The following is a 17,222-nucleotide window of genomic DNA, read 5'->3' on the forward strand; positions in this document are numbered from 1 at the left end:
ACACAAAGAAATAAATAAATAAATACACGAACAAATAAATAAATACACAAATAAATAAATACACAAACAAATACACAAATCAATCCACTAATAAATAAATAAATACACTAATACATAAATAAATACACAAATAAATAAATGCACAAATAAATAAATGGACATATAAATAAATGCACAAATAAATAAATGCACATATAAATAAATGCACATAGAAATAAATGCACAAATAAATAAATGCACAAATAAATAAATGCACATATAAATAAATAAATAAATAAATAGATACAAGGGGCGACTGGAGAAATTGGTCGATTGCCTTCGATGGTCAAGATTTTTTTTCTTTGTCCCCAAACATCCGTGTTTTTAAAAAAAAAAAAAATTCATTTGACACTAAAATGGAGTTACAAGGTTGTCGTAATTTTCGCCTTAACGTTATTGGACCACCTGCCCTTAAAAAAAAAAAAAATCATAGTTCTTCACAATGTGGGAACCATGCAGCTTTAGAGTCAGTTCGGTATTAAGTATTCAGAACGCTTCACTTTTAATAATAATAATTAATACATTTTATTTATAAGCGCCTATCAAAACTCTCAAGGACACTTTTCCCGCATTTTCTTATGTTACAGCCCTATTTTTCCCTCATAATTTTACACAAAATTCCCAATGATGACAACATGAAAGAAATGTTGGTATTGTTTTTTTAATTTATAAAAAATAACGAAAATGGATACAATTACCTGCACGTAAGTATTCAGAACGTTTTCTGTCTGAGCACCACAGCTCCTCATCCAACCTAATGGAGCTTGAGAGATGCTGTAAAAAATAAAATGGGAAAAACTGGTCAAAAATAGGTGTGCCAAACTTTTAGCAACATATTCAAAAACACTTGAATCTGAAATTGCTGTTAAAGATGCTTCTACAAAGTATTAAAAAAAAGGTTCTGAATACTTATGCACATGTGATTATTTTTTTAAATATTTAATACATTTAGAAAAAAAATTACCAAAATGTCATTCATGTTGTCATCATGGGGTATTTTGTGTAGAATTCTGAGAAAAAAAAATGAATTTATTCCTTTTTTCATTTGGGCTGTAACATAAGAAAATGTGGGAAAAGTGAAGTGTTCCTGTCTTGTATTCATTTCCATCACCTTCAATGTCTTTTCAGATAACGTGGTGACCAGCGAGCTCTCCAAGCTACTACACGAGATCAAAAAATGCCGCGACCGTGACTACTCCTTCGAGGAACTGTGCCACACCATCTCCTCGCACTCCATGGACAGCTTTGGCAGCGGTCGGCTATCGGACGAAGAGCGAGCGGACGCGCCTAACGGCACCCTGACATACAAGGTAAAAAAAAAACGTTTTGTTAGCATAAAAAAATGCTAGCCTGCCAATGGAGTTTCCCATTGTATGTTAGCATTATGCTAGTCCGTGTTGATTGTTTTGGTGTTTAAATGCTAAATATCATTTGAAATTATCTTCTTGTCACTTTTATAGCCAATTTTAAGTGTTATTGTGCTTTTGCAATTCTACCAAGAGGGGGCACTCTCACACAGATCTGCAGATTGCAGTCAAATAACTCTCAAAAGCGCACATACACATACACACTTGAGCGCACGCACAACTTCACTTAATCATCTCCTCAGCGGCGCTGCACACCGGGGCGTGCGCATGAGTTGGCGCCACTCCAGGCAAGCGAATCGACGGGTGGCGGCCCCTGCCTCTGCCACGAGGTGACTCTCATGAATAAAACATCGCCGCGCTCTGTTAATACACAGAGTGCGGCAATGTTACCATGGTTTCCAGTTTTAGTGTGTTTTATGATGATATGTGACCTATGGAATGTGTTACGTCGCCGAATCGGCTCTCATAAAAATCACGAATGATCTTTTTATGGCAGCCGATGCCGGTTCACTCTCCATCCTCATTCTTCTCGACCTGACCTCAGCTTTTGACACCATTTCCCACCCTATCCTTCTCGACAGACTTTCCACCCTAGGCATCAGCCACACCCCACTCCGCTGGTTTCACTCCTATCTCTCTGATCGCGCACAATTCATCCAAATCAACTCGTTCACCTCACGGTCCTCTCCGGTGTCCTCTGGTGTGCCTCAAGGGTCTGTCCTGGGGCCACTTCTCTTTATTATCTACCTACTTCCTCTTGGCAATATTTTCCGTAAGTTTGGCATTCACTTTCACTGCTTCGCGGATGACACCCAACTCTACCTCTCCAGCAAACCCGACGCTTCTCTTCCACCTTCATCCCTCTCATGTTGCCTCTCAGAAATTAAATCCTGGCTTTCCCATAACTTTCTCAAGCTCAACAGTGAAAAAACTGAACTTCTTCTTGTCGGTACCAAATCCACCCTCCACAAAACTAACAGTTTCTCCCTCACCATTGACAGTTCTACCGTGTCCCCCTCCCCTCAGGTCAAGAGTCTGGGTGTCATCCTCGATAGCTCACTTTCCTTTCACTCCCATATTAATAACATTACTCGGTCTGCTTATTTCCACCTCCGTAATATTAACCGTCTCCGTCCCTCGCTCACCCCTCACTCCGCTGCTATCCTTATCCACAGTCTTGTCACCTCCCGCATCGATTATTGCAACGCACTCCTCTTCGGTGTCAATCAGAAATTTATCCATAAACTCCAACTCGTCCAAAATTCTTCAGCCCGGATCATCACCAAAACACCCTCCTTTCACCACATCACCCCTGTACTCCAGCAACTCCACTGGCTACCGGTTAAACATCGTATCGAATTCAAAATACTTCTGTTTACTTTCAAAGCCATCCATAACCTTGCTCCTCCCTATCTTTCTGACCTGCTTCAAATCTCTGTTCCCTCTCGGTCCCTCAGATCCTCATCCTCCCTTCACCTCTATGTGCCCTCTGCCCGTCTCACCACGATGGGATGCAGAGCTTTCAGCCGCTCTGCTCCCAAACTCTGGAATTCACTCCCACCCAACATCCGTAATATTGACTCCCTCCCTATTTTCAAGGCTCATCTCAAAACCCATTTGTTTAAAATTGCTTTCAATGTCTAATTCTCTCTATTTTATTATTTATCATTTTACTTATGGTTTTATTGTTATGTGCTGTGTTCTATTGTTTTTATTGTGAAGTGTCCTTGGGTGTTTTGAAAGGCGCTTGAAATAAAATGTATTATTATTATTATTATTTTTTAGAATATAATATTTTTATTTTATTTTTAGTAAAAGAGCTTTTACTTCCTTACAGTTGAATTAACAAAAATCATAAATCACAATCACATGACAATTTTTCATTTTATTTATTAAATGAAACAGTTTCTCCCCTAGAACTTTATTCACGCGGACATCAGCATTATTTATGTATTTATTTATTTATGTATTTATGTATTTATATATTTATTTATTTATTTGTTCATTTATGTATTTGTTTATTTATTCATGTATTTATTTATATATTTATGCATGTATTTATTTATTTAGTTACTTATGTATTTATTTATTTTAAATATTTAATACAACACAGTTCTTTTCAATTTATTTTGGGAACTATCAAGCTATGACTGACTGTGCCACGGTGTGCCTTATTTTGGTCAATTTGTGGCTACTCAATACAATAATTTCTGTGTATTTTTTAAAAATGTATTTATTTATTTGTTGTAGGGATTGACACAAATCTGCGAGATAGCCTGGGAAGAACCGCTTTAGACATCCTCCGAGAACATCCTGCGGTCAAATCTCAGCAGATCACTGCCCTTATTCAGGGTATGGTACACACCCGCACTCACACATGTTTGGGGGGGGGGGGGGGGGGGGGGGGACAGTCCTCCATCATCCTCCCCAAAATGGACATCAATGTGACATTTCAAGACACAGCTGCGAGCGAGTGAAAAGATCAGCTGCGCGCCATTTCCTGGCGGAGAAAGCGCCCGCCCAAGCTCAGAATAGAGCGGCCATTGAGGGCGAATTCAATCCCAGAGCTGCAATCAAATGTTGTCGTTGCATCAAGCGAGTCGACTGCCTGTTCATCCTTCTTCTCTTCTGCGTGTAGAATATGTAACGGACGAAATGGAGCGGCGCAGCATGGCGGACGAGCCCATCCGCAAGTGTCCCGTCCCCGCGCCCCGTACTTCCATCTCCTCGCCTTCCGCTTCGCCATCCCTCAGGCACAAAAGTGAGTAAACTGCACCGGCTGCGCCTCACAAATAATATTTCCTCACTTTGACTAGTAATCTACATTTAAAACCATCTTAATGTACGCTTACTAGCAGTTTCGGGAACTTATCAGTGAGCATAAACAGTAAGCGGATGTCTGTTCCACTGCTGCCCCCTGTAGTCCGATTGCGACATTGCATCCCTGCTGATATTTTTCTCCAGCCTCTTTGTCAGCCCAAATCCTAATTGATTCATTAGCAGCTAAATGGCTTTGAGGTAGGCGATAGAGAATTTGCACCTGAACACAGCGTTATATAAACCTATGCACAAATAAATAAATAAATGAATAAATGGATGAATGGATGAATGAATGAATAAATGAATGAATGAATGAATGAATGAAGGAAGGAATGAATGAATACACAAATACACAAATAAATAAACACACAAATAAATAAATACAGCAATAAATAAATACACAAATAAATAAATACACAAATAAATAAATACACAAATAAACACATAAATAAATAAATAAATAAATAAATAAATACACAAATAAATAAAGTATTAAGAAAAGGTTCTGAATACTTATGCACAGGTGATTTAAAAAAAATTAATTAATACATTTAGAAAAAAAAATACCAAAACGTCATTCATGTTGTCATCATGGGGTATTTTGTGTAGAATTGTGAGGGGAAAAAATGAATGTATTCCCTTTTTTAAAAATAGGGCTATAACATAGGAAAATGCTGGAAAAGTGAAACGTTCCTGTCTTGTATTCATTTCCATCACCTTCAATGTCTTTTCAGATAACGCGGTGACCAGCGAGCTCTCCAAGCTACTACACGAGATCAAAAAATGCCGCGACCGTGACTACTCCTTCGAGGAACTGTGCCACACCATCTCCTCGCACTCCATGGACAGCTTTGGCAGCGGTCGGCTATCGGATGAAGAGCGAGCGGACGCGCCTAACGGCACCCTGACATACAAGGTAAAAAAAAAACGTTTTGTTAGCATAAAAAAAATACTAGCCTGCCAATGGAGTTTCCCATTGTATGTTAGCATTATGCTAGTCTGTGTTGATTGGTGTTTAAATGCTAAATATCATTTGAAATTATCTTCTTGTCACTTTTATAGCCAATTTTACGTGTTATTGTGCTTTTGCAATTCTACCAAAAGGGGGCACTCTCACACAGATCTGCAGATTGCAGTTAAATAACTCTCAAAAGCGCACATACACATACACACTTGAGCGCACGCACAACTTCACTTAATCATCTCCTCAGCGGCGCTGCACACCGGGGCGTGCGCATGAGTTGGCGCCACTCCAGGCAAGCGAATCGACGGGTGGCGGCCTCTGCCTCTGCCACGAGGTGACTCTCATGAATAAAACATCGCCGCGCTCTGTTAATACACAGAGTGCGGCAATGTTACCATGGTTTCCAGTTTTGGTGTGTTTTATGATGATATGTGACCTATGGAATGTGTTACGTCGCCGCAGTCAATGACAGTCACTCGTGTCGCAGAGGTCTCGGTGCAACCGAGCCCCCGAGTGGACCCCCTGGGAAAGGACACTGCAGCAAATAGATGAAAAATAAGATCACGCGCGCTGTTCGGAGGGGTTGTTAGTGGCACATTTTGTGGTTCTCTTTTGTTAGCTTAGAGAGATACAAAAGACGAGCACGATTTGCAAGTTGACCTTAATTTGAATTCCTGGTGTATTATGCCAGAATTCCCTTTTCTTTTCAGGCGTAAGTTCTTGACTTTTTTGTGGGTCTACTCATGATCGACCAAAAAAATCAATAATAAGAGTAATAATGCTAATAATAATAATAATAATAATAATAATAATAATTGAGGCTAATGTTTCCAAATATTTATTATTATGTGAACCTGGACTTTTTCACATGTGTCTGATTTACAACGGCTCCATTAACTCATTCGCTGCCAGACGTTTGTGCAAAAATGTGTCCACTTCAGTGCCAGGGTTTTTGTCATTGTCACTCAAATTCCAGGACCCACGTAATATTGAGTTTTAGGACTACATACAAATTCAATGCAGCGTAAGAAAAACCTTAGCATTTCTTTTTTCATCAGAAAAAAAGAGTTAATTCCTAAGTTATATGGGTCTGGAGTTATCTGATCTTGAAATGGGGGCGGCTGAACAAAATACAATACGTACATATTGATTCATACCTTAGAAACCTTAGACGCTCTTCTTTCATCAGAAAAAAAATATTATACCCTAAATCATCAGAAAAAAAAATATTTCCTAAATTATATGGGTCTGGAGTTATTTGAGTGTGAAATGGGGGTGGATGTACAAAATACAATACATACATATTGGTTTATATAGCACTTTAACAACATTTAAAGCTGTAAGAAAGCACTAACATGGACAAAAGGCAAATCCTGCTCCCTCGTGAAAGGGAAAAACAATGCCAGAGGTCTGACCAGCGCTTTATCGGCACCCTCCCCCCCAAGAAATAAATTCGGGATTGGCAGCGAATGAGTTAAAAACATCTAATGTGGAATACGTCTCTGCAGCGTCCAACCCTGCCCCTCGCCGTGGCCCCCGATGAAGAGGACGACGGTGATCAAACAGAGGGGAATTGCGGCACTACGGGATTCTGGGAGGCACTGAGCCCCTGCAACGGCTGCCACAAACTGGGCTTCTCCAACCTGTCGCCGGTAAATAAAACAAACGCACCCCCGCAGCAAATTGGTGGAACAAGATGTTTGTTTTTGACGCTTGGCAGTGGTGAACAATCGCACTGCATCATATTGAGTGCAGTTTTTTTTCTCCTCAGCAGTTACCTTGGGAACCCAAGAAAGGAGCCGTCATTGTTTTTGATTCGCTTTATGGTTATGACGCTTCACAAAAATAATTTATACGGCAACTGTATTAGCTAAAAACAGACAATCCGGAATAGCTTACTTGGTATTAACTCATTCACTGCCATTCATGAGTTTATTCGGGAATTGAAAATATGACGTAGAGCGGGTTTTATTTTTTTTTCACGCTTGTGTGCCGATAAAGCGCTGGTCAGACCTCTGACTATGTTTTTTTTTTTTTCCCCCTTCCACACGGGGCGGCGTTTCCCTTTTTTTCCATGTTAGCGCTTTGTTCCAGCGTCAGCTGTTGTTAAACCGCTATATAAACCAATATCGCATTGTATTTTGGTCAGCTGCCCTCATTTCAAGCCTATATAACTCCAGACCCATATTACTTAGGAATTAACTCTTTTTTTTTCTGATGAAAGAAGAAAGTATAAGGTTTCTTCGACGCTTTATTGAATGTTTATGTAGTCCTAAAACTCAATATTCTGTGGGTCAGAGAATTCAAGTGACAATGACAAAAACCCTGGCACAGGAGTAATAATAATAATAATAATAATAATAATAATAATAATAATAATAATAATAATCTGTTTCGTTACAGGATACTTTTTTTTTGTGGCACACGCGTCAGTGTTCACTCAACCCGGAAGTAACTCAAATAGATAGAAAGCTAGCTAGCTAGCCAATAGATTGCTAATAGATAGCAATATAGCAAATAGATAGCCAGCTAAATAGCAATATAGTTCATCGATAGCTAGCCAGCTAGATAGCAAATAGCTAGCTGGCTAGATAAATAAATCAAGAAATATTCAGACTAAATGCACATTTTTTTCCCTTTAGTCATTCATTTCACATCAATTTTAAACGGCAAATGGATAGCATAACGAGATTGCACATCTGGCAGTGAATGAGTTAAAAAAAACGCAAACTAGAATTTGGTATTTCCAAGTAACGACTGATTGGCTGATTTCTCGATGAGAAGCTCCATTGTCCCCCCCCCCCCCATCTAACCCCCCCGTGTTGCCTCTTAATGAAGGAAATGCCAACTGATTACAGCCTCCATTCATATCTGATGGCCTATGAACTCTGCGCAAAGGAGAGCACGCTACACGTTAGCTTCGATGTAGCTTTATAGAAACACACGATAAATATTTGTAACACGCAGTAGTTGTACTTTCATCGCCCAATCGCGTGCTAATTAGCGTGCAGCTGAGCATTCTTATTTGTCCGCCGGCTTCCTGTGCAGCTCGGACACAAGTTGCTCTGTCTGCTATCTCGGCAGAAGAGGGAGGGGGCGGCGTTGAGGGTAGGAGGGGTCGTGGCGAATGAATGATTCGCAATCGCCAAAGCGTCTCTTTTCTCTCAACTGGCAGCTCATCTTCATCCCAACCGGCGTTAGCCGCCGTGGAGGGAAGTGCTCAAACTTTGCGTCTGTGTTTTTGACTTCCTGTCGGAGCGGGAGAGGAAATCCCAGCGCCATACTCCCACTTCCTCATTTTTAAAACAAATACTTTTCTCGTCGGGACGCGGCGCTCACGTCGTAAGTTACGCTGTTGCTATTCTCTGCATGTATTTATTTAGCATCATTCGTTAACTTGACACAAATGAGCTTTTTGATGCCGGCCCCAGTGCATTGTGGGTAATGTATTGTGGCCATAAATATGTATTTACACTCCAGCACAACAGAGTGTAATCTAAATATAAACATGGACGAGGACGCAAGTAAAATTCCTCAGGATGTGACAGTAATATTTGTTGCTCGTTGCAGAGGATAAATATGATGTCCATCGCTATTATGGCATACCTGAATATGGCGATGCTATTCGTTAGCCCATCAATAAATAGTGTTACCATCAAGCTATTGAATTTATGCATGTGCCGTTGGTTTCATAGAATCGGGAGAATAATCGGGTATAAAAATATTAGCTTAGCTATCGGAAGCTAGCTAGTTAGTTAAATAATTAGTTAATTAATTAACTCATTCACTGCCATTCACAAATTTATTTGGGAATTGAAAAGTGTAACATGGAGCGCCATTTTCAAATTAGTTTTTTCTTGCCAGTGGGTGCCGATGAAGCTTTGGTCAGACCTCAGGTAATGTTTTTTCCTTCCACGAGGGGGCAGCATTTGCTTTTTGTCCATGTTAGCGCTTTGTTACAGCTTTAGCTGTTGTTAAAGCGCTATATAAATCAATATGTATTTATTGTATTTTGTACAGCCGCCCCCATTTCAAGCTCAGATAACTCCACACCCCTATAGCTTAGGAATTAACTCTTTTTTTTCCCCCCGGATGAAAGAAGAGCGTGTAAGGTTTCTTACGCTGAATTAAATGTTTATATAGTCCTAATACGAAATATTCTGTGGGTCTTGCAATTTTAGTGACAATGACAAAAACCCTGGCACTGGAGTGGACACATTTTAGCACATTGTATGGCAATGAATGAGTTAATGACTAAGTTAGTTAATTAGTAATTTTTTAGTGCTTTAGTCTATTGATGTATTTTTTTTTTTTTTTTGATGTATTTAACTAGCATAGCATAGTTGTTTTCCCCACTGACGGCAAACAGAGCGCTGATGAAACTGTCACTCTGACATGATTGAGTCCAAATTGATGGATGGCCCGGCGCTCGCTGGGTAGTGAGCCTCTAATAGTTTTGCAAGGAACTCGATGGGGGTTTTGGCGGACGGGGAGGGGGGGGTCACAATAATGGAGAAGAATGCTGTCGGGAGCGTCGGTGAGAAAATTCAATCAAAGTGGGTCGCGGCAGGGCGACACCTGTGAGATGTTTTGGCAAAGAGAACCGTGTTTGTGTCTCAGGATAGTCTTTGTTGTTTGCGGAGTACGTTCACCTTGGACATTAGATGCATCTATCTACGTGGCCCTTTGGGGGTGCGAGGGCAACCTGTGCCGCAACTCCGGTGTGGCAAGAGGAAACGGACTTTCACAATATTGCACTAGCAAATCAAACGCATCCAAAAATAGTCATAAACAAATTGGATTGGATGTACCTTTATTCGCCTCGCAATGGAAAAATTTACATTTCACAGCAGCAAAGTTATGAAAGAAAGAGGATAGGAAAGAAAGAAGTAGAAAAAAATACAGGAGCTGCTGAAAAGGCAGCAACTCTGGCGGCGCCATCTTGAAGTCAAAAAAACAAAAAACTAAATAATAAATATGACAACACAAAGACACATTCTTTAGCACTTGCTGCACCCTCTATGTGACATGAAGCAGTTCTAGATGAAATATAAAGTCACTTCATTAACTCATTCACTGCCAGGCGATGTGCAAAAATGTGTTCACTCCTGTGCCAGGGTTTTTGTCATTGTCACTTGAATTCCAGCACCCACAGAATATTGAGTTTTACATCGACATAAACATTCAATTCAGCATTAGAAACCTTAGACCACAGGTGTCCAAGTCAAGGCCTGTGGGCCAAATCCGGCCCACCACATCATTTTTTTCGGCCCGCGAAAGCGGATAACTTGTGAAATTCCCTGATGCTTGCTAAAATCCTAACTAAAATTGTATATTTTTGGATGTAAACCACAATATCAGTCATTATTCTTGACTTCGGATTTGAAAACTAGTTATTCATTAATTTGTTGTGCGCTCTATATTTAATATGTGGAGGGGACGAAACGTTGTAATGGCGTCCACAAATTCATAACGGCCCTCAAGAGGAAACCATGACTAGAATGTGGCCCGCGGCAAAAAATGACTTTGACACCCCTGCCTGAGACTTTCTTCTTTCATCACAAAAAAAAGTTAATTCCTACGTTATATGGGTCTGGAGTTATCTGAGCTTGAAATGGGGGCAGCTGTACAAAATACAATGCGATAAATACATATTGGTTTATATAGCGCTTTAACAACAGCTGAAACTATAACAAAGCGCTATCATGTCCAAAAGGGGAAATTCTGCCCGCTTGTGGAAAAGTGAAAAAAACAGTGCCAGAGGTCTGACCAGCGCTTTACCAAAACTTGCGCTAATTCGGGAATGGTTCTCTACGTCCTATTTTCAATTCCCGAAAAAAGTCAGGAATGGCAGTGAATGAGTTAAAAAAACAAATCATGATTTAAAGTCACTGGTTGAAAAAAATGTCTTAAAAATGGGACGGGTCCAATCGAAATATTATAAATATATATCTGTCAAGAATTACTGGATTATTATTATTTGTGTAACTAAATTTTTTCGTTTTTTCATGTCGATGTTCCCGATTTTTTTTTTTTTTATGTATAAAGAGGAAGAGAGGAAGTCAAGTTGCACTCGTGTTTTTCCCAACAGACAAAATGCATCTTTTATTATCTCGGCCCACATTTGTCACATTCTTCAGCGGTTACTTCCTCTTCTTTTTACCTTCATGTGATTTTACATTTGCGTCTCTCGCTAGGATTCCAAGCGTTCGGGGGACGCGCTCGCTTCGCCGTCGTTAGACGTTTTCCCGCCCGAGGACGAGGACAACCCTGACGAGTTGGTGACCACCGCCGTCACGCGCAAGCCCTGCTCGCTGGACGTGGGCCAACGACCCGACGTCTGGCCCCGAAACGGTAACGCTCATTATCGCCCCCAACTGGAGCGGAGTCGCTTACACTCGGTTTCAGTGCAAGTGTGTAAATGCCGTCATCCCCCTCCTCCTTCCTGGCCAGTCACCTGTATGTTTCCATGACAACCAGAGACAGAAATGGGCCAAGAAAGTATTTTCTTGAGGACTTTGCTTTTGAAATCCTTGAGCAAATGCGGCAAAGTGACTCTTGGCTGTAAAGCTTCACTTTCTTCCAAGGGGGAACGCAGGAGGGGTGGGGGGGGGGGTAACGATTCGGCGCTCACTTGTCAGCCTAATTGGACGCGGCCGTCATTCCGTGTGGGCAGAGTCGCACTGACGTGTTGAGCTGCATGCACACCGCAAAAGGTGCCAATAACGATTTAGTCCCGCCGCGAGTGTCACGTGCCAAAAATAATAAATAAACACATGAATAATAAATGAATGAATGAATAAATATGTGACTAAATAAATGGATGACTGAATTAATGAATAAATAAATAACAAAAACGAATGAATGAATACATGAATGAATAAATGATTAATGAATACATGAATAAATACGTAAATAAACAAATGAATGAATAAATACATGAGTAAATAAATGGATAAATCCATTGGATGAATGGATGAATGGATGAATGAACGAATGAATGAACGAACGACTAAATGGATGAATAAGTTAATGAATGAATAAATAAATGAATGGATGAATGAATGAATGTATTAATGAATTAATAAATGAATTAATGGATAAATGGAAGATTGAATGGATGAATACATTAATAAATATATAAATAAACAAATGAATGAATAAATGGATAAATGCATGGATGAATAAACGAAAGACTAAATGGAAGAATAAATAAATGAATAAAGGAATGCATTAATGGATGAATGAATGGATGAATAAATATATGAATAAATACATAAACGAATACACAAATTAATAAATGAATGAATACATTGATAAATGTATGGATGAATAAATACATGAATAAATATATAAATAAACAAATGAATGAATAAATGGATAAATGCATGGATGAATAAACGAAAGACTAAATGGAAGAATAAATAAATGAATCAAGGAATGCATTAATGGATGAATGAATGGATGAATAAATATATGAATAAATACATAAACGAATACACAAATTAATAAATGAATGAATACATTGATAAATGTATGGATGAATAAACGAAAGACTAAATGGGAGAATAAATGAATGAATAAGTGAAGGAATAAATGAATGAACACATGAATGGCCGAATGAATAAATTGATAATTGAATGGATGAATAAACGAATGAATAAATACATAAACAAATGAATGAATACATGAATGGATAAATAAATGAATGAATAAATGGATAAATGCATGGATGAATAACCAAAAGATTAAACGGATGACTAAATGAATGAATAAATGAATGCCTAAATGAATGAATAAATGAATGAATGAATTCTTGAATAGCTGGATGGATGACTAAATGAATGAATAAGTAGATGAATAAATGATGACCAAATAAATATAATTGAATTAATGGATGGATGAATGAATGGATGCATGGATGAATAAATCACTTATTCATCAGCAGCGAGCGCCAGCGACGCTATTCTGTGACGTTACGCCCTGTTTCTTGATGAAGACAACCGCCGCTGTCCTCCCTCCCAACGCCAATTCAGACCACGTCAGCCCATTTCTCTCTTTTTTTTTCCCTCTCCGTTTCCCCTGAAGCACACTGGGGAAATTAGACGCCATGTTCGGCCTCACACATCCAGTTGAAGTCGTTTGTCTTTTGCATGAAAAAAATATACACTTGGAATTCAAAATGGAAGCTCTTAAAGAATTTGGAGTTCTTTAAGGTGAAAAGTTTACTTTTTAAACAGGAAATGAAGTTAATAAATAATTCACGCCTTGTGTGACACTTTATTTTTTGTCCCATTTTTGTGTGCTTTTTTTCCCTTGAAATATTTATTGGTGTTGCGCAATCAGCCAAAATTATTTACTTTTTTTATTTTATTTTCCTACGCAAGGTCACTTGTCCCATGGAGCCAGCCAGGGGGGGCGCGGTGACCATGGCAACCACTCCGCCGGCCCGACACCAGACTGCTCGCCCCCCTCCCCCGATACGGCGCTGAAGAACATAGAAAGAGTCATCCACCCACAGGTACTACACACACACACACACACACACACACACACACACACACGCGCACACACGCATTCCTGTTTCGAATCTTTGGTGAGGTCCCGATAACTTTATATAAGGAGTGAGGACCGTCCTTGCTGATAAGTTTTGATAAGAACTAGTGTTACATTTGAGCACTAAATGTCACACCCTTTTCCCACTTCAACTTCTTTAAAAACAAAGAAATAAAAAGTGCACTTGAAACTGAAATAACAGCAGGAGTGAGGTTTGTGAATGGGTACATTCAAAGTCCTCACCCTTGTTGTGAATGTGGTTAAAATATAGTTTTATTTTTTTGTGGTATGAACTTTTTCCTCTCATTAACCACACACATAAGCACACACAGTGACTAAAAAGTGTGTGTATCCAAGTAAAATGAAAATACACACCAAAAATAATTTTGGGTGAATTTGTGAGGACCTCTCTGAAACTTTAACAGATGCATATATAGACCCTTTAGAATGAAAAACTTGTCCTCACTACATCTGGTATAAAATGTTAGTGGTACTCACAAGACTAGTCATACAAACGCACACACACACACACACACACACACTGTGCAATAATTGTGGAAGCAACAAAGGCCTTATTAAACATTGCCGCCTTCCACCTACATGCAACTGTGATACACACACACACACACACACGCACGCACACACACTTAATTATTTTGGGATTGTGCGCACTTCATTCTCTCCAACTTGTGCATGTTTGTGATTTGTTGCATCTGCTTTCCGGCAACCGAAAAAGACCTAAAATGGATGCCTCCTTAGGGTGCGGAATTGCGCCAAATGAGCAACACGTGAGGTCAAAGTGAGATCGCAGCTGACTAATGAGCGTCTTCGTTGAACGCGAAGCTGCTGAGCGTATGCGAACGACGAGGCACTCTAGCCTCCCGAACGTCATCATGGCACCATTTCTCCTATTGTCAGCACTTTACGCGCATTAACGCCTGTGCAAGCTTTTGTAGTGACAACCTGAACGGGTGGTTGACTAATGAACATGTCGAAGCTCATTAGGGGGGGGGGGGTCCGGGGAGGGGTTAATTAGCATTCACACGTGTCAGAGTGTATCATTGTTGTGCTTTTTCCGTACATGTCTCCCTCCAGCCTAAACAGCGCACGTCTCTGTCGTCCTCGCTGGACGTCCAGCGGCCCGTAAACCACAGCTGCGAGCCCAGCGAGGTCAGCTCGTCACTGGGTTACGCCAGTTTCAGCACAAGCCCCCCCGCCAGCCCGCCCCTCAGCCCCAACCAAGAACGAGACCAGGATTCCAATGACGACTGCCCCCTGACAGGTAGGCCTCCTGCAGTTTGTTCTGTTTTGCTACCTATCGTGCTGACCTGCTCTTGCGTTGCCGTGGTAACCAGGATTCTTGTTGTCATGGCGAAGTGGCCGCCGTAGCGTTTCTGATGGACGGCTGCATTAAGATGTTTGTGTGTGTGTGTGTGTGTGTGTGTACTTCAGAGGTCTTGTAAGTAACTTTCATGTACTTAAATAAAACACACACACACATACACACAATGCCGTCTATCATCCAGTTTGCTATTTTTCACCGGTTCTTTTTTTTTTGAAAACATGAATCGCTGTCACCGATGAGTCATATTGATTCCCTTTGTGGGTTTTAAACAATAATAATGCATTTCATTTCTAACTCAAATAGATAGAAAGCTAGCTAGATAGCTAACAGATAGCCAATAGATAGCGAATAAATAGCCAGCTAGACAGCTAGCTCGGTAGATAGATAGATAGCTAATAGATAGCCAGCTAGCCAGAATAGATAGCTAATACATAGCTAATAGATAGCATGTTAGACAGCTAGCTAGGTAGATAGATAACTATATAGCTAATATGTTTCTTGTTATTATATACCTAATAAATTGCCAGCTAGACAGCTAGCTAGGTAGATAGATAGCTATATAGCTGATAGCCAAATAGATAGGTCGCTAGCTAGCCAGCCCGATAGCTAATACATAGCTAATAGATAGCCTGCTAGACAGCTAGCTAGGTAGATAGATAACTATATAGCTAATATGTTTCTTCTTATTATTATATACCTAATAAATCGCCAGCTAGACAGCGAGCTAGCTAGATAGATAGCTCTATAGTTGATAGGTAGCCAAATAGATAGCCAGCTAGCCAGCCAGATATCTAATATATAGCTAAAAGATAGCCTGCTAGACAGCTAGGTAGGTAGATAGATAGCTAGACAGTGAGATATCTAATAGATTGCTAATAATTAGCCAGCTAGACAGCTAGCTAGGTAGATAGATAGCTAATAGGTAGCCAGCTAGACAGCTAGCTAGCTAGATAAATATCTCTGTAGCTGATAGATAGCCAAATAGCTAGCCAGCCAGATAGCTAATAGATAGCAGATGGATAGAAAATAGATAGCTACCTAGTTAGCTAGCTAGATAGCATTTTTATAGCATAGTTATGTTTTTATTTTTAGATAAATAGCACTCAGGAAGTAGCCGGTAAGTGACGCGAGGCGTTCCACTGAGGCGGACCTCCTGGTTAGCCCAATGGGATGAGGTCCGCCATTTTTTTTCCCTGTCTGTTGTGGTTGCTTCTAATCATAGTTATTAATTCATACTTTTATTTTCATCCTGTTTTTTTTCCGATCGTTTTATATGACCCTGGATCACTTAGCTCTCTCTCGTTCTCTATTTTTCGCCACGTATTGGCTTTATAAGGCCTATTGTAGCGTTGCCGTGGCAACACGTGGCTTGAGAAGCGAGCCGCGTTACGTACAGCGGAGAAGCAACACAAGAGGGGGATTCAAAGGATGCCAATGCGGCAAATGGGGGGCGGCTGGGGAGTGGGGGGAGGGGGGTGAGAAAAATTACAGGACGGACTACCAAATGGTGCCCGGCGAGGTTTTCCCCAAAGATGGGGCGACTTTCGCTCTCTTCGAGATTCCTCTTCAGCCAAAACGTTTACGCAACAAATCACGAGTGGGCGGCGGATTAAGACAAAACCATCACGGAAAACTGATATTAATAAGAATTTGTTATGATAAATAAATGCCAAAAATACTTGGCTAATAGGAAAGTAGTCATTCCTCCAACCTAAAATTCATCCCCCAAGCTCAACAATGGCGCGCGCACACTTGTCACCAAAGTGGCTTTATTGTGTTTAGCGAAGCGGCTTACTCGCAATGCGAGGCTCAGACAGGAGATTTCCAAACGAAGCTCTCCGTTTTGTCCAAAGCGCCACTTTCCTGCGACGCTAATCTCTGACACAGACGTTTGCAAATCCCTCAAAGTGCGCTTCAATACGAAAAATTGTCTGCTTCTTCTCGGTCGCAAGAGCAAGCTAACGTCAAGCTAACGTCAAGCTAACGTCTAGCTAACGTCTAGCTAACGTCTAGCTAACGTCAAGCTAACGTTACGCCTTGTCCGTGTCATGTAGCATCAAGTTGTCCTTAGTTGCTCTTATTTTTGGTTTCACGTTAAAAATATTTCCACGTTTTAATGAAATGTATTATT

The 17,222-nt window shown here is 40.3% G+C and overlaps 1 protein-coding gene across 1 annotated transcript in view; it reads left to right on the top strand.

Annotated features, from left to right (window-relative positions):
- Positions 1-17,222, top strand: part of anks1b (ankyrin repeat and sterile alpha motif domain containing 1B) — a 58,170-nt gene that overhangs the window by 19,096 nt on the left and 21,852 nt on the right. Inside the window, 5 exon segments of the mRNA XM_088988690.1 lie at positions 1,168-1,349; positions 6,699-6,842; positions 11,388-11,544; positions 13,578-13,711; positions 14,842-15,028. Of these exon segments, the coding sequence (XP_088844816.1) occupies positions 1,168-1,349; positions 6,699-6,842; positions 11,388-11,544; positions 13,578-13,711; positions 14,842-15,028 (804 nt within the window).

The sequence above is a fragment of the Hippocampus bargibanti genome, linkage group LG22 (assembly GCF_051943395.1).
Source record: "Hippocampus bargibanti isolate YZ-2025 linkage group LG22, ASM5194339v1, whole genome shotgun sequence".
NCBI lineage: Eukaryota > Metazoa > Chordata > Actinopteri > Syngnathiformes > Syngnathidae > Hippocampus > Hippocampus bargibanti.